Below are 18820 nucleotides of genomic sequence, written 5' to 3' on the forward strand. Positions count from 1 at the left end.
CCAGGCTTCATCGCAGGCGACTGAAGCTACAGATGGCCAGGTTCTTCCCTCACTCCATTCAGGGCAACGTTATCCTATTTCTGTATAAGTGAAAATTATGTCTTGGCCAGACTTGGATATGACATTGCGATGTGAATGGCTTTTTTGAACTGGATGTGGGGGAATATGGGGTATGGTTGGGGTTATATATATGGTTGGGCTATAAATAAATAGCAGATGTGAACATTTGGCACTTCCTAGCCTGGAGTGCAGCAACTGCTGGAAGGTGAAGAAGGGCTGGGCTCATGCGTCCATCAGCTTCTCTAATGGAAACCCGGATTGCGGCCGGTACAGGCGGTAACACGCACAGAGCCAAGAAGCGTGTGTCTGTCCTAAATCCTATAAAAGCATAATGCTACATCCAGTTCCTTGCTGCCACCAGTTGCACTGCAGTAGCTGAGGGCTGAAGGGAATAGCTTCTCTCCAGGAAGAACTTCCCGTGACTTTGCTATTGCTGTCGGCTGTATCTGGAAGGGCCCCATCTATGACAGGGAAAGCAGAGGTATGGAGTAAAATAGACAGCAAAACTTCAGCACTTCCCGTACTTAAGAATAAACTGCATTTGAAAAAATAAAAAAGCAATCATAATTCTATGGAACTGCTTTGATCAAGGAAAGTCCAAACCTAACTCATGGAGCTGTATTCACAGCTGGATTTAAATTGTCGTCGTTTATAACATACCAGGATGAGCCTCACCTTTCATTTCAAAATGTCACAAAATTATGTACTGCGTTTCCAAAATGCTGTACTACTTCAATTGTAGTTTGGGTTGCTTGAGACTGTTATGAAGGGAGGATTTTCTTCGTTTCCTTAATTTCATATTTGTTTCTTGCCATCCATAATGAAGCCAGATTTTTGTGCATCAAGATTTACAGGAAATGCTGCAAATCTTTTGTTTCACACTGAAAAACAGTTCCCGCCTGTCCAACTTGAGAGTGACATAGCAGGTGATAATACAGAAATTATAGGAATCATTAAAGATTGGATTAATCTCTGTAACTTTTAGTAAAGCCTATAAAAAAATAATAGTGTATTGTACCACACTGTTCTTATTAAAAATGATAAATGATCCCCAGTTTTTGGCTAATACTAATTTCCAAATTTAATTCTTCTATTCAGTTTTATGGTTACCATAATCTTGATGTTTTAATAGCTTTTCCTATAATAGCTACAGAGACCTTTTTAAGTGGCAGCCCTGATTTTATGGAAGAGGCTTAAAAAAAAAAAAAAAAAAGTTTCTTGTACTAAAAGGCAAAGACAAGGCAAAGACAAAATAGTATGCATGTGGTAAGACAGAAGACCAGAGAACATTATTTTGGCAAACCATATGGTCTAATTGTAATAATTACTTACGGCAGAATTTCTGTTCAGCTTTCAAGTAACCTGTTTTCACCACTTGCTGTCATTTAGAGAAAGTTTAAAATCTACAGTGTCTTTAGCTTCATTTCTTGTCTTGAGCAGAGTGTATTCTGGGGGCAGCACAGGAGAGACTCACACTTTAATAGAGTTTATCATCAAATGCTTTAGACAAATGACGAGATCTGAATGTGATCAGGAAAAGCAGACTCAGGAGGGCTGCGTGCTTTGCCGAGCAAAAAAAACCCCACCACCGACAAAAACCATGCAGGAAGGCAAAGTGATGCAACTTGTACTACTTTGTGACTCTCATTTTCCCCGGGGTGAGTGAAGGTGCTGGGCTCTGCAGCAGCACCCCGGCGGGCTCAGCTTCTTCAGAAACACAGCTGCCCTCCACCCCTGCGGTGCGGCGCAGGGCTGCCACGTTTCTCTGCTGGTGCCCTCGCAAGCAGCTCAGAACATTTCTTGGGGGAGGGGGGGAAAGAGTTTGTCTGCACCCTGGTAATAAAATTGAAAAGGCATATCTTAAACATCCAAAATCTATATATTCAGGTGGCTTGAATAATTTATTTCCTTTTTAATTGCTAAAGTTGATGGCAACTGCTGGCTGCTCTAAATTTTGTTAAACCATGATATTTAGCCATGCAATAGTGGCAGAGGCCTTGGGTTCTATTTTTAAATATTCATTGATATTTGTATGTGATACGGGGTATGTGTTTGTGGTTAGTACACTTGGTCCCAAAACACAGAGATAGCAGGGTTCACTGTAGTGCATGGGGGGAACAACTGGTCTGAGATAGCCTCTGAAAGGGATAAAAGGAGTGAAGAAAAAGGCTTCTGGCTTCTTTTTTGGTATTGCTGCCATGCACATCTAAGTAAAACAACTTTGCAAACTTGAGTAAAAGGCTGTCAGTGAAGCTTTGAATCAAGACTGTTCCTGTCTGATGTTGCATAGATGGATGTTTGAGGCGTATAGGCTGCCTGCCACATACTGCCTATCATGTTCTCCTGCCGATCATTAGCCCAGAGACATAAATATTAATGGTAAGTGTACTGTGGTATCCCTATGTGATTGAGCTTCTCCTGAAAGCGTCTACTGCAGTGGCAGGGGAGGGAGCGTGGAGAAGAGGTTAATGGTCTGCTGGCGTGCAGTGGGCTTTCCTGCCGTGTGTCTGATCTGGGAGTGATTCGCAGCTCTGCGTGTTTGGGCCCATCGCTTCCACCATCTATCTCAGCTAAAGTCAAATCAAGCTTCTGCTAACACACCTCTGTGCTCCCCACCTTTACCTCCACTGCTCTTCACAAGCCCGAATTTTCCATAGGCTCCTTTGCAACAGGTGAGTGATGTTAACTAGTTTAGGACACTCTTCCCCGTCTCTGTTGTCTTTGCTCTGGATCAGTAGAGCAAATACCTAGCAACTTGGGACCTTGTGCACAGAAACCTGCATTCTTTTGGCAAAAAGAAATCCACTTTCCTTCTTCTAGCATGTGCCTGCGGTGGTAGTGTGGGTATTCCAAGTACCCAAGTGCATGTAACCCGTCAGCATGGATTTGTGTAGATACAAAACATTCTTTATGTAGTCAGTAGAGCAAGAAAAGATTTGGGGTTGAATGTCTTCTATCTGGTGATGGCCTGAGCCAGGGTGCGTAGACCATCTGTACCAAAAATGTACAAGTAACTTCTCCATCCTCCCATCCTTGCTGCTAATCATTACAGAAGTGAAGATTTGCCACCCAAAAATCCTCATCTCATTCTGATCTATCACGGAAATCCAGGCCATCAGGGCAATGAAGAAAAGTACAGTATCAAAGTACAAGATAGGTCTTTGCAGTGGATAACCAGGTGCTCTGCTGCTGGCGGAGTTTCTGCTTGTCTTTAAAAACAGCAAATATGGGTCAGAAATCTTCTGATAATATTCTGTGTTTGAGAATGTGCTTGAATATGCTTTAAAGGGGAAATTAAAAGCGTTGTAAATTAGGCAAAATTACATGAAAGGGGCCCCAAATTAGAAAGAAGTTTGTAATAAATTCCTCGAGGATGTAGAGTCTAATGTGTAATTAGAGAACCACGAATTGCCTGTTACTGCTCGTTCTTTGTACTGGAAGACTCCATGTCTGTAACTTCGTTAAACGTTTCAATCACGCACAGTCACCAGGAGCCATCTCAGGCTGTATTTTAAGTGTCTGTTTACACAGTTGTTACAAATTGCCAATGGGATGTGAACTGTCTATCACTTCCAGAGCAATTAGTATGTGAAACCTTATCAAAAGAAATCCGTCAAGTTTGAAAAACCATAAATATTGCACTAGGATCTCTAAGGAAATCAAAGCGAGTTTGATACAGTATTTATTTACATGTTGCTACACAAGCAAATGCACTTATAGATGCTCTAGTCTGCATTATTCCCTGTACTCTATATTCCATCAGACCCATGTTATTTGAGAGAGAGAGAGAATTATCCAGTTGTTTTATATATTATATAGCAATAAAGGACTGCTCCTAATAGCTAAGGCTGTGTAATTCAGGCAGTTGTATTTTTCTGGACAATTATTTGTTGTAATGAAAGGAAGGCAGAGCTGTAACATCAGATCTTCATTATGTTCCTCAGTTTTATATAGCCAAATTAATAGAGTTTGAAGATGGCTTTTGGAGAGATTTTGATGTTTTGTGCTCTAGAAATAGGTCTTCTTTAGTACCCCCTGCATTGGGTTCCTCTGTGTGGAGGAATCCCAGATCATCGCCATTTGGTGCTCTCTTTGATCAGACCTCTTTACTATTGCACAACTTTACATTTGCCTTCTGCTCTCCTGTGACCTGCTTACCCAGGATTTCCAACCTAGCACTCAGCTTAAATGACATGAATATTCAAGACTTCTAACTAAGGCAGAGGCCAGGAAAAGCTACTACAACGATCATGAGATTGGAAAGCCTGTCTTGAAAATGAAGGCAGAAGGGCTCTTGATGGCTCTCACCAGCGAAGAGGCAAGAACTCTTTAAGCTAAAGGCGTCATTAGCCCAGAATCACATAGCTATAAACTAGTAATGAAAATATTTAACCTGGAAATTAGAGGGTTCTTAGCAATTAAAGTCATACCAACAGAAAAGTAGGAGCCAAAAACCTTGCTGCTTCTAGGGTATATTTATGAATAGGACTAAATAACCTCTTGGAGAAGGATAGGGTGGGACGGGGTTTGTTGATCCAGAAGGACCCTCCCAGTTCTGTGTTTTTCTGAGGAACGTGTGGTCAATTCACCATTCCGCAGTCAATGCAAAATGTTGTCGTATTGCAGAGCTTGGAGGGCTTTGGTGGAAACCTGCTGTGTGAAAATTCACTCAAATTTAAATGCCTCTGTGCATTCCAGGGCAGTGATGTTTATTTGCCTATTGCTGGATGCTTCTGGAGGAACAAGATAATTGTTCACCAAGAGTAAATTAGAAAAAAAAAAACTTACCTACTTGCAGAAAATAATAAGCCAGCTGAGAAGTGGTACCTTGTTTGCTCCGAGTATCCTCTTGACATCAGCATGAGGTTACTTATAATTAGATGCACATGTGTAAATACTATGATTAGATATTCCCACATAAACATAATTATCGTATCTTCCTAAAAGTCTAAGCAGGCATTTCATAATCCTGTTGTTAAAAATAAATAAATAAAAGCCAGCAATCTGCATTCAGCCTCTTATATATGTAAACAGTGGAACATGAGGGCAGAATATATTTTCCAAAGTAGTTGAGGTCAATTACAGTTATGACTCATTAGAGTATTAAACTAAGAATATGCTTTTTAGTATAATTAGTGTTCCCTTAGAAAACTACAGCAATCTTGTATTCACTTCAGTTCTTCAAGCATTTTCAGGGTGTTTGGGCATTAGTCTTAGGCAAATATAATAGGGTTATATTGCATTAACCTCACTTACAAACTCTGCAACCACTTGCGGCATCTCTCTCACTTTTTTTTTTTATTGCTCAAATAACTTGCAAAGATGCCTTCTAAAACACAGAGTGCTATCTAATTAGTCACATAGAAGATTACAGCTGCTTAATTTAGTGTTCAGTTTTTTGCTGATTCAGAAATTCCAAAGGAATAAAACGTACCATGTGTGATAACATGGCTCGGCAGATCCTTCTCCAAACTGTCTTTAAAGGAAAAAAAAATTAAGAATAAAAGAAAAGTCATGAGTCAGGCTGAAATGTTCATGACAAAAAGGTGAGATTCTTGTAAAATGCATTATATTCTGGATTGGAAGAACTTGAAGGGGCAACGAGAATATTAGATCCCTGTGCAGGCTCAGAAGTTTCACAGTTGGAAATTTATATTTGTAGCCATGAAGATGAGAACTTGCAAAATGTTAGCCTTTTTGTCATTTCATGGGCTGTGATATATCCAATTGCCCTAACCAAAGGGGGCAGGGAGAAAATTATTTTCAGGGCTTTAGCTCCGACTTGAGATGGAGCCCAGCATCAGACAGCGCCCCATGGGGATGTGCACCCTGTCACTAACACTGGTGGTACCTTGTGCTTCCAGAGCTCACCTACGCGTGGATCTTCAACGAGTACCCGACCTTCGTACACCAGGACAATCGCCGCTTCGTTTCGCAAGAGACTGGGAATTTGTACATCGCGAAGGTGGAAGCTTCAGACGTGGGCAACTACACGTGCGTGGTGACGAACACGGTGACCAGCAGCAGGGTCCTGGGTCCTCCCACCCCACTCATCCTCAGGAACGATGGTAGGACTTAGAGGAGTGGAACTGGGGGCTGGGGTTGGAGAGGTTGTTTTGTTTACTTCGACTGGCTGTCACCTAGAAATTCAGAAATGGCCTGAAATATTTATGTTGGAGTAAGGGGAGAGATTTTCCCCTTCGCAGAGATTCAGTGAGGCTGGAGACCTCTGCATTAGCCGTGGTTTGAAATCATAGACAGTAGTGGGGTTTATGACGCTGTGGCCAAGGTTGCTGTTCCCACCACTGGAACAACTCTCAGTATCAGGCAATAATTATAAAAGAAAAACCTGGTGACACTTGGCTAAAGACAGGAAATAAAATAGATTTTAGAGTTTGGATATACTACAGTTTTGCTCATTTTATGCAGCCCAAAAGTGAACAAAAGCACTTTGTTGTTTTGGTAACTGTTAGCTCAGGCTGTATTTCCCAGCAGAATTAGTGCTATTTTTAGTAGTCTGTGGAATAATACAAAAAAACGAGAAAAAAACAGAAAAGGATTTCTAAATTTATATAGACAATTGATTTGTATTGTTGTCATTTTTGAGTAGATAAGAAAAATAAATTTGCATGTTAATTTGCAAGTAAACCAATTAAAATTTGTCTGTTTAAAGGATAACAGTTAGGACATTTGTTCCAGAAATAGAAATGCATTATTAGAAACTTCTTCTAGAAAAAGATCCATTGTCACCTAGTGGTATTTGACAAAAATTCCTCGCTTGTAAAATAGGAGCTCGTTGCTGCCAGTCTCCTGCCCGTAGCTGGCCCCTTCACATTAACACAGTTCCTGCGGACGGGGAGTTGGGAAACATTGTCAGTGATGAGAAAGCACCACGGTTAGGCTGGGAGGGGTGAAGACGGCTGCTTTTCCAGGTCTGTGCCAGATCTGCTCTCCGTTACAGGGGAGGCTGCATTTCTATAAACACAGTGGCAGTAAATCTGTCCCTCTGAGTCCAAAGTTATCTAATGTATGAAAGATAAAGAGGAATATTTAAATTTGTCTTACACTAACATTTTCAGTGTTGAAGAAGAAATATTTTTAGGTATTGCATTAACAGGATTTCTTTGCAACCCTTACCTAGCTGAAAGTGCTTCCATTTATCACAATCAAGCTCCATGTCTGCTTCTGTTCTGAGATGGGGCTGATGCTGGGATGATTGCTAGGCAGCCTAGTTGTAAAGTGCCTCAGCAAGGGCTTTATCCCAGTGCATCGCTCCTCCGTGCACTCCGCTTTATTTACAGGGACCGATTGCCTTCCTGAGGTAATTCGCAGGAATGTTCTCCGATTCCTTTGAAGTGCACTCTGCTGTTTATTAAAGATATGAAACTTTAATTGAACCTCTGAGGGGCTGGGGAATACATTCCTGAGTTAAACAGGAAAGGTGCTGTAGTATCTGTCGAGCCAAAGATGGCTGCACTCGAAAGTCAAATATGGGCTAAATGTGTATTTTAAAACAGGATTGCACTAAATGTGTATTTTAAAATAGGATTGCACTGGTATTACAGGCAAGCTTCATTTTAAAAATCAGCAGGTCTCAATTTTTCATTCCACATAGAGTAACCCTATAAAATCCAAATATAACACACTCTCACACTTGAAAAGAGAAATTATATATGTTGCTTCAGAAGTGTGAACAACAGAAGTGAGTAAAATGCAAGTCACATTGTCTTTCCACTGGCAAAGTTGTCTTATCTTTTGTATTCATATCTGACATGTCCAGTATATCTTAATATATATGACATTATTTTCCTTACAACACTTTATCATGAAATTACTCGGCTTGGAGGCTAGCTCATCAACAATTAATGTTTCAGTTCCATTTAATTTCAATTAATGAGTTAAGTGGAAAAAAATACCTCTCCCGATTGATTTACATGTACTGAGCTGCTCCTCTGGCTGCCGCCCGGGCAGGCAGCAAGGTACCGTGGCTGCGGGGGCCCTTGTGCAGCTCGGAAGAAGAGGTGGGGGGTCTCCCGTCCCCCTGGCAGCTCCCGAGTTACGGAGGGGTTGATATAGCTCTGAGGCCCCTCGGCCCTGGGCTGGAGGGCTGGCGTCCCAGCCGGGATAGTCCAACTTCCTCCAATACATCCTCCATAAAATTGTCTGTTGCTAAAAGTTTCTAAGTTACTGCCTGGTTGGCTTCATACTGATATACTTTTGTGAATTCCAAAAAAATCCAGGTACTTTACAACAATCTCCTTGTGAAAATTCTGTTTTTCTCAAAAATCAAAGTTATTTTTAAACTGAAAAACATTTTTGCTGCCATGCAGAATTAATTATGGGTCCCTGTAGTTTATACATAGCCCCATTACTTTGAAAGAGACAAATGGTGGAGTAAGATACTATCCAAAAGGAATACTGGTCACATAGAACTAAGAATAGCGCCTGTATTTGTTTTTTTAATTATTTCACACTGAGTTGAAAAGAGAAAGAGAAGACTCTTTCCTTTTGTGCTGATGATAATCTCTCACTCAAAAACTTTAAAAATTCCCAATTCCAGAGCTGTAGGAAGAAAACAGAATTCGGATGCTCACGGTTTGGCTGACCCTATGCTGTTCGACATCGAGAATTTAATGTCTGTTTTAACAGATATGTGTATGAATTACATGGTGGGTATTCTTACTGTGGCCAATGTTCAAACTGCTCATCAAACTAATGAACAGTCCTCGTTTCCCTGGAGCGGCTCACCGCTGCAGATCTGGGTGTGCAGGACAGCACGCGCTGGGCTGAAATCTCGCCCGCGAGAACCCCGAGGTTTCTTTTCACATTTCTTCTTCAATTTATGGCAGTAATTTTTCTAGACTCAGTTGTAAATCATTTCAGCTTTTTACGTCAAATACCTGCCGTCTTTGTCATGGTTATTTTACTTGAATGTAATCATCCTGGAAAAACAGCTTTTCAGCATGTTTTTTTTCAAGCGCTGCTTGCTTTACAGTGCCAGACTGTTGAGCTACAGCTCAAGATACGGGTGTAGGGGATGAAATCAGATCCTGTAGGCTGATTACTTTCCCCACCTGTGCCTTTTGTGCTTCTGTTTTGCTTGTTTTCAGCTGCAAGACTCCAGAGTTATAGATCTCCTGATGTTGTTTGCAGCAGCTTTTTGTAACCAGCGGTACATGCTCTTGTTGACAGAACTCGGGTTCCTTCCCTGTTGCTGTGCTGTGGAAGCAGAAGGTGCCTCTTATCCCATTAGTTATCCTCAGACAGCTTTTCCTTCTTGGAGAGATAAATATCACAGAGGGTTACGGGATGGTGGTAGGAACAGACCGTGCCGAGGCAGCTGTCACGGTCAGTGTGAGCTCAAACTCTCTGCTTCTATGGACAGAGGTTATCTGATGATGATAAATACAGTGTGCAAAGTACAGTGTGTGCTGGGAAAAGGATGTTTTTCCTCTGACCCTCTTAATTCTCTCCCACAAATGCATGCAATCACCCCCTATTTAAATATCTTCATGTAGCTGTATGTATTTGTGGCCGTGAGGATGCTTGCAATGCAGGTGAATAAAAGATTGAAAGACGTTATGTAAGTGTAGCAGTGCCCAAAACTGCACATTTACGGTTTGGGACCTGTCCTCCTGAAATGTGCACCCATATTTCCAGTACAGGTCTTCAGGAATGACAAGCAGCTCCCCCTTTCACGTCATGTAAGTGCTGGTGTATAAAAGGAAAAAATAAAAGATATTATGGTTTTCTACATTTCCCAAGGTATTGAGGTTGGGTTTTGGCTTGCGTTCTGCGGGGACGGGAGTTAGTCCTGACACTACCAGCTGGTACCTCCCATTGCAGAGAAAGCGCTCTCTGGGCTATTTGCATGTTGGGAAATAAAATAGCTAAATGCGTATGGCACCGAAGGCTGAGAATGATCCTGAAGCCTGAAGTAAGGCATCCACTAGGATTGTAGCACTTACTGCAGCTCAGACAGAAAAAGGATTTAAATTTGAATGGCTCTTTCCCAAACAAGCTGTCTGGCAGTTCGCCACGGGATATGGACTGGAAGAGAGGGAGGAAAGGGAACAAACCTGCTACACTGTCTCTTCCATTTGATGAACTGGTGTCCGTCATCTGTCCGCCCCTGGCTGCCCTGTCCCCATCGAGGCCACAGTCTCTGCACCGTGTCCCCTGGAAGGGCAGCGGGTACCCAGGGGTGCCGTCCCCACCACGACTGCAGCACCTTTGGGACCCTCCGGGCAATCCCAGCCCTGCGGCAAACACCAGCCAAAGCCTGTTAGGAGCACCCAGGTGTTGAGAGCCACCGCTCTTGGAGTACTTCACTACTTCTCTTTAAAATGCAGTTCAGATTTTTTACATCAGAATTAAAACAGTAATAGTAGGAAAGAACTGAAATAGTCCTGGAATAAAATTACCATCAGCGGCAGCTGTATGGGCCAATTAAACTTTAACATTTCACAGGTGGTGTCAGGAAATGCATATCATCTCCTCAGACAAATTAGCTTGCTTCTGAATTCCTGGGACTTTCATCCAAACCCACATTTTTTAGCCTTGAAATTGGAAGAAAAATATGAAAGCCTCTGAAATACAAACACGTAAAGCATCTGATGTGCCATGACACTGGAAGCATTCTCCAAGCTACAAACCCGGTGTCTATTTTAGTCTTTTATTTTCTCTTCTGTCCCTTCCACCTGCACGGCTAAGTCAGATGTTAAATCACCCAGGAACAGCAGGAAAAATAAGGACTGTCTGCGTGGAAATGGTCTTGGATTCGGAATGGAGATATCTCAACTGCACTGATGTTTCTCCTATAAAGCAGAGACGGCAGGACTCACAGCATACCCTATATACATATATATATATATATAGGTAGGTTATAATTGCAGTGGGAGCCTTGTGATTTTTCCAGATACGAGTTCTGATTTTTAAGTGGTTAGAGTTTGCAGTAACACTGGTAAAACAGCTGCCCTCGCAGTTGTTAGAGGCAGCAGCGGTTGCCAGAGCTGCAGGGCCATGGTTAACGGTGGCTGGAGCCAATGTCCTACGGCACCAGGGTAGCCTTCCCGTCCCAGTCTGGGGTTTTGTCACCCCTGGGATTAGAGCTCCCAAGTCCCAGCCCAAGGCGAAGAAACAGGAACAATAAAAGGAATGAGTGAAGAGAAGGCAAAAAAAGTCATTTCTCCTCCCACCCATTCCTGTCTCCTGCTCTGTCAGGTGAATAACTTATTAATAATACATTCTGCCTTAATTTCCTAAATAGCCCGTTAGTGTCACATGATACTTTACAGCCTGCTTTGCCTAAGGGGACCGAGTTCCTGCTTCAGGAGCGGAGGAGGCGCAGAAGAAGGAACCATTTAGTGGATTTTGATTGTTGAGGGCTGGTTTGTAGCTCGCCAGTCAGCAGGCAGGCAGCTCCTCGGGCCAGCTCCCTTTCTCCCATGTTATTTGGCCGCTGCATCATCTCCCACCCTCTGGCTGGCTGCCGGCGGAGCCTGCAGAGTGGTTTTGGGGGCAGCTGCATCCCCTCTGCTTGCGTGCCTGGGCTGTGGTGGGGCGGGGGGTGGTTGGTGGCACAGGCACTGAGGAGCTTTTCAGCCACCTCGGGGAGGGTGATGGAGACCATAATTTCTCCAGGTAAGTCTCCAGTCTGAAAGTCAGCATCTTCCAAAGTGAGGCAGCTGCCTGAATCCGGTCAGGCTTTCGTGGGATGCGTAGCCTCAAAAGCTCTTTCTCTACCAAATTTGTGGTCTTTATTGCAGAACGTGGAAATACTCTTCTGGGAAAAGATCTCAGTAAGTTCTAATATCAGCAAAACAGTGCTGCTGTTCCCAAATGTTCACACCCAGCCTTGCCGTTGGACACCACTGGGCAGTAGGTGTTCTTGGCTTGGCTGAAGCTCGCTCAACAAACATTTAGTACAGAGTCTGGAGAAATTTAGGCAAGATTGCAAAGATTTGGCATTCACAATTGGGAGAAGAGAGAATTTTCCAGGACATTAACTGTAACAGACACTTCCAGCCTTTCAGGGCCGCAGTGTTAAGGTGCAGAGGGCTAACGAGTAACGTGCCCCTAATTCTTGTTTGTATGGTATGTAAATGCTGGAACGCTGACATGGACTCGTGGGTTTCCTGCTGTATGTGCTGGCCAGGATAGGACTATGGCAAGAGTATTCATATCGTTCATAAATGCATTTAATTTTGATGACACATGCTGTGCAGCAACTACTCTTTATATAATGTAGCAGCAATGCTTATTTGCAGTTAATGGGTTGGAAGAAAGAAGACATAACCTGCTGTTGCACCAGAACAGGTATTATACAGGTCAACAAGTAAAGGTAGACTTCATGTAAGCCTCATACTGAGCATTTTCAGCTTTAAAATTCTTAACTGTGAAAAAGTAAAGGGAAAAAAAAGCTTTTCTTGCATCCTCTTTGCAAAGCAGAGGGACAGAAAGCAGCACTGCAATCACAGGCCACCGTAAGCAGCCCTGACTTACCTGAATATCTCTGCAAACTTGTGCTAACTCATTTCTGTATTACTCGTGCTAACTTACTGCTGTATTTGTGCATACTGGTGGCACTCATCTGGTCTGATCCAGCACCGCTCCCGCCTCGCAGCCTGCATGCTCCTCGCCTGCCCTGCGCTTGGCCAACGTCCAGGAAGCGCCGCGCAGTTAAGATTTAAACTGCAATCATCAATTAGCTGATAATCACTATTGGTGAAATTATATGTGCCGGTTTTAAGACAGTACAGTGACTAGAAATGTAGCCATTTATCCTGAATATAACGGCCTTTTTATGTGCGCAAATTTTTAAACACAATTTCATGAAGAGGCTGCCACAATACATGATTTACTGGGGCAGTAAAAATAAAGAAATTACCCGAAGAGTATATGATCTCTGCACATCTAAATCCTTGAAGTTAATAGAAGCCTTGATTAGCTCCAGTGCTTTTAAAACTTTTTCTAATGGCTATTTGTTCCGCATTTCATTTTCTGGAAGGTGGTGAACCTCCCTTATTATTGCTTTCCTTATTTCACAAGTTACCTGCAAAAATCTTGAATATTCAAAAGCAAAAAGTAACAGAGCCATGAAGAAATTTTAATCTTTGGCAGATGGTGTGGAGCACTGGTTCAGATTTTCCTCTGGCAGTAAATGGGAAAAGAGCCCACACTACACGGCTGTTAGAAACAGGCCATGTTTAAAATGAATGGATTAATTGGGCAAGTAATGATGTATAGAACAGCTCTGTGCTAGCACGGGAACACTTGCGAATTTATTGCAAAAATTCAACCAAGCCTTAGCATCTACTTTATGTTCACAGGGGTGATGGGAGAGTATGAGCCGAAAATAGAAGTGCAGTTCCCGGAAACGGTTCCATCTGCAAAAGGAACAACGGTGAAACTGGAGTGCTTTGCCTTGGGGAAGTAAGTTTTGATCCATTATTATCATTCCTCCAGCTTCTCACTTTCATAGTGCTGTATTATAGAGTTTGCAAGACTTGCTAATCCTTCACTTGCCTCAGCAGAAGCTACTTATTGCAAGCATTCATAACAGACGAGGGACTTGGGGAGCAGGGGCTTTGCTCACCAAAAATATAAACTCCCAAGGAAGAGAGAAGATGTAACTTATTTTGTAAAGATGTGTTTGTGCATCTCCTGTTCTGAGGTCTCACGCAACACTTAAAACGCGTCTCTTGTTTCTAAAGTAAATACTAGCAACGTCTCCAAAATAAAAATGTGGGACTGGTAGGAAAACGCATGTATTGTCACAGGAGAACCCCAAATTCAACTTTGTCAAAACATCAATTTTATAATATAGTCTCCTGTTTTTAAGTCTATGTGAGCAATACACCATTAGTATACGTATATATATTTATATTATATATAAGCGACCCATAATAAAATTGCTCCAGATCCTATGCAGAATCTTCAGACTGACCACATCCTCATCATCCTCAAACATTGGAACAGTGTTAAGTTGATCAGACAAGCTTATCGGGACAAGACCCATAGCTTTTTCTATGAGTCTTATTTTGCTTTATTTTTCTTATTTAGCCCAGTTCCTACAATTAGCTGGAGGAGAGCGGATGGGAAACAGATACCCAGAAAAGCCAGGAGACACAGATCAAGTGGACTTCTTGAAATCCCAAATTTTCAGCAAGAAGATGCTGGACTCTATGAGTGTGTAGCTGAAAATGTGAGAGGGAAAAATGTTGCACGAGGACAGCTGATGTTTTATGGTAAGCAGTCTGCTTGCTTTCAGGGGGTTTTATTGTATCAAGTGCAATATGCAGTAAATATTTTGTGAGAACCTGATTTTTGGGGGTATTTTTAAAATTATTTTACAAACAGCACATCTCAAAAAGGGTATAATTTGAAATAAAACCTGTCTGAATGGTGCATGTTAATTGAGAATCAGAGCAGTTGGAACAAAAGCACTTCGCTTGGAAGGACATTGGCATGGTAACAAGCAGAAAGCGCTTGCAAACAGCTCATTTGCCTTCTTGTGGCTGTGAGGGTAAAGCAGGTATTCTGGTGGAGCATCATCGTGGTTACAACTTGGGATTTATTATGTATGTGTTGCCCCAGCTTGTGTAAATAAGTGTTAATTGCTTATAACCAATTAAGGACTGCTTTCAAGAGGGGTCACTGATTGCACAGCCTGGAAAGTTGGGATTTAACCCTGTTGGAGCTGGCAGAATCCTCTCCACCCAAAGACTTTGTACAGCTGCTCTTCTTGGACTCACATCATTGATCACAGCCATTGATCCGGGCACAATACCAATGTAAAACTTAAGCTTCGTAGTACTTCTATGTTAAGTAGAAGGTGCGTTGGTGCCTCTAATCCTGATACAAGGGTCTACCCATCCCCAAATTTCTGCTGGAAACAGCCCCATCTTGCAAAGCAAGTTAAATGCGTCTAGGAGCTGAACCAAGCTTACAGGGGGAAAGTTTGAGCTGTTCTGAGTTACTGTGAATTTACCTGCGTAGAGGTGAACGAGAGTCACAGAGAGGGGTTTTAGAGGTACAAATGGGCTGCTGGTTTGGTACTTAGTTTCTGTTTGATGTTTTTTGGAGGGGAGAAAGCTGCAGGTTACATACCCCGTGTGCAAGTGTGCAGAGACCTCCCCACCGTCATAAAAATCTTTGTTTTGTTGCTGCCCTGTTATCATCTTCAGGAGCATAATAGAGTGTCATTCTTTATCGAACACATGGAGAGAAATTCAGTGTTTTCTCCCCCAAATGCTCCTGAGGGCCCAGCTTCTGTCAGCAGGGAAGATTGGGTTGAACTCCAGAGATGAGAAGAATGTTTTTGATTTATAGTAAATTTGCCACAGAAAAAGAGTTGGGGAACTAACCCTCCTGGCAAAACTGGATTGAATTTGGTGAGTAATGTAATTTTTTTTTTTAAAAAAAGCATATATAGAGATGTTTTAAAATTGGAAATATTTCTAAAAGACATTTCATTTAGAAATCAGAACTTTTGGGGCTTCCATTTCAAATGAAGAGTTCTTTTAAAATTGAGTAAAATATTAAATGAGAAAACCTTAAAAAGGAGTGAAATAGCAAGAACAAAGTGAAATCTTTCATGTTAAAGAAATAATCTGGGGTTGATTCAAACTGTTTTTTCTTTTTTAATTAAGAGATTTGAAGATTTCCTTTCTGTTCATCAAAAAAATGCATGTTTCTCCTGATTTTTCCCATGTGGACAGTAAATGAAAAGACTCACCAAGTTGTACAGTTTTGCTCAACCCACGGCCATACCTGCCTTCCTCACAAAGCAGTAAATCGAGCCTTTGGTATACTCCTACCATTGCATATATTAAATTATAATCTAATTACTGTAATGAATTTACCAGTCTGGATCCCATTCTTGGAGGACTGCAGATCCTACACAAAAGCTGCCACCATGGCTAGTGCTGATTTTCACTCTCAAGATGGCATTTCAGCAAAGAAGCTCAAGATATTGTGGGAAGAGGAGTGTCCTCCTCTCTCTCTGTGATGCTGGGAGCTATCTTTACATCCACTTTTCTTCATGTGAGCAGAGGAGTTCCCTGTGGAGAGGTGTTAGCCTGCCACCTGCTAGTTACTGGTTTTAAAGATAATTGACTAAAACATCGTCCTTGTTGTCTTGAGGATGATGAGTTACTAGTTTATAAGTATTCCATTTTCAAGCATACCTTGTGTTTGGCAGACATTTAGTACTGTAAAAAGATCCCTTTTAAAAATACTTGCGTTCTGTAAGCTAGGCTCTGGACTTTGCAACGAAATTTTTTTAGGGAAAGTAACTTACTGTAAACATTTTATACGAATAGTTGAAACTGAAAGTCATTTTCCTTAATCATTTTTCTTTTTAAAGCTGAGAAGTATTATGTCATTATTGAAATACAACTGTAATGTTGGCAGAGCTTTTCAGGTTGCTTTTGGCGGGCCAGGGCTGGCACCCGGAGAAGGGAATGCTCCGGAGGATGTGGTGCGGGCGGGCGGACGTGCCGCCTACGTGCAGTGACATGCTCTGTCATGATGCGTGCCCTGGAGGTCGCAATCTGGCTCTAAAGGCGTGACTCTTTTAAACCCAGTTATCTGCCTCTCTGCATAGTATAAAATAAAAAAAAGAAGAAAAAGAAAATGAAATTCAGATTTGCCTGCTCGCTGTAGATAACCCAGAGTTGCCTCCATTGTCAGGTTCTTTCAGTGCTCCTGGAAGTTGTCAGGGAAGGTTGACTTTTGCTGTATTTCATTCTTGTATCAATGTTTATTCTTTCCTCTGTTAGCATATCAGTGACACTGAAGTTGTTTGACATTCTCATTGCAGCAGGAAAGGTTAATTAAACATGCAAGATCTGTTCTTCCTCCATTTTCTCTGCTTTGAGCCCCTGCAACAGGCTGTGTTTTATTGCTCTCCAAAAGCATTTGTTCTGAGTGCTGTATGTCCTACTTGATAGATAGACCTACACGATAGAAAACATGTTAATGTTAATGCAATTACAGTGACTTATACCTGTTTCCTTGACTATTATAACTCTGAACAACATATCGCTTGTTTTCTTGCCGTAAGTCTCTTGTTCTGTCTGCCATTCCTAACCAGATACCACGTACCTCAAATTAGCTCCTGAGAACTAGCAAATTAAACTGCAAAACCTCTTCTTTTTCACCCTCATTTACCAGCCGTAAACACACATCACACTGCGTTCCTGACTTTGCAGCTTGTTCCTTGCAGCCCCTGCGCCTTTGTGAGCCAGGCCAGATCATTCCCTGTGGCTGAGGCAGGTGAGGTCCCCAGCGGGAGCTGGCATCGGCACAGCCGGAGCACATCACTGCCACGGCGCTGGCTGCACCACCACCTCTGCTTCGAGGGCCTGCTTTTCCACTGAACTCGGCAGCGAGGGTCCGCCACGCCATCAGCTATGTGTTTTGATCTGCAGCATTTTTTTTGGCAGAAGTACAGTAAACAGATTACCTTAGCTAGCTAATCCAAAAAGAAATTGCCTTTTCATTCATAAAACCAGCATCAAGGAGATGCTTATTTATTATCATCACAGACGTCGTTTCATTTATGTTAAGTTTAGATGCCATTTCAGTCAGATCTTCTGTCAGACGGTTGCAACCCAAAGATTGTGCTGAGCATAGGACAAGAGGCAACGGGCAGATGCACCAGGCAGATGCACCAGGCAGATGCACAAGCACAACAAACTCATAAGGTGGTGTTGTGGCTGCTTATCCCTGTGCTCAATGCCTTTCCCGCGACGGGCAAGAGCCTCGCGCCCCTCTACAGCTCCGCTGACGTGCCTTGGCCAGGTTCTCCCTGCTGACCATCATCAAAGGTCTCTGTACCACCACACCAGCATATTGCTTTCCTGGACTTTTTTAAAATACAAGTGTATTTTTTTTATGCAAAGTGTGAAATAAGATCGTTGTGCCAGTGCTTACTCCTTGGGCTTCACTTCAGTGCGCATTTAGACTTTCCTATATTGATTCTGTCTGATGAGACAATGCAACATCTTAATATTCCCCACCTCAACGACATGTATAGTCTGAATAACAGAAAACAGGAAAAAAGAGCTGTTGGTCAAGGTGATCCAAATATAAGCACATTCAGTGGGGCTGGTAGCGACAGCAATAAGAAAGCAGCACCAGGGGAGGCTGCTCCACCGTGCAGGCAGGGCTGCCGGGCTGGGAACAGGCATCCCAGTACAGGCAGGGGTGCTTGGGGCTGAGGAGCTGCACCACCACCAGGAACGTTTGTCTGTCAGAATTATGACCAAAACCATGCAATTTGGCGTTGGGCTTTCCAGTCAGATCAACACTTGTCTTACACGGCCTGGAAGAGAAGGAAAATATCCAAGTACTGAAATGGCTTGGTTTCGGCCGGCATGGATACGGGTGCTGACTCGGCATCGCCTGTGTTGGACTGGGGTCCTCCAGCGTCTCTCTCGCCTGAGCTCATCCGCTCCCTCCCAGCACCTTGCTGGCAAGCCAAGGCCTGGAGGAAAAATTTGCAGTTAAAATGGTTTCTAAAAGTGTCAGTGCAGCAGCAACCGCATTAGCAGAGAAACAGACTTATTTGTAACTCATTACAGTTCTTTGCAGCATTTTGTAAGATATTCAGCAGAAGCCATTTAATTGTCTGGACCACTTTTCAGATTAAATACTTCTCAAATCAGTCCCACCAGGAATTTATGCGGCTCCTTAATTTTGCAGTGAAAAGAGTCCCCCTTTCATCAGTGGGCCTGTGTTTTATTTGTGTGAA

The 18820-nt window shown here is 42.5% G+C and overlaps 1 protein-coding gene across 4 annotated transcripts in view; it reads left to right on the forward strand.

Annotated features, from left to right (window-relative positions):
- Positions 1–18820, forward strand: part of LOC143164264 (contactin-4) — a 357652-nt gene that overhangs the window by 265171 nt on the left and 73661 nt on the right. For all 4 annotated transcript variants that reach the window (XM_076346685.1, XM_076346684.1, XM_076346687.1 and 1 more), the window contains 3 exons: positions 5925–6128; positions 13392–13494; positions 14125–14309. In XM_076346685.1, coding sequence (XP_076202800.1) covers positions 5925–6128; positions 13392–13494; positions 14125–14309 — 492 coding nt within the window. The remainder of the gene's footprint in view (positions 1–5924; positions 6129–13391; positions 13495–14124; positions 14310–18820) is intronic.

The sequence above is a fragment of the Aptenodytes patagonicus genome, chromosome 8, assembly GCF_965638725.1.
Source record: "Aptenodytes patagonicus chromosome 8, bAptPat1.pri.cur, whole genome shotgun sequence".
NCBI classification, from domain to species: Eukaryota; Metazoa; Chordata; class Aves; order Sphenisciformes; family Spheniscidae; genus Aptenodytes; species Aptenodytes patagonicus.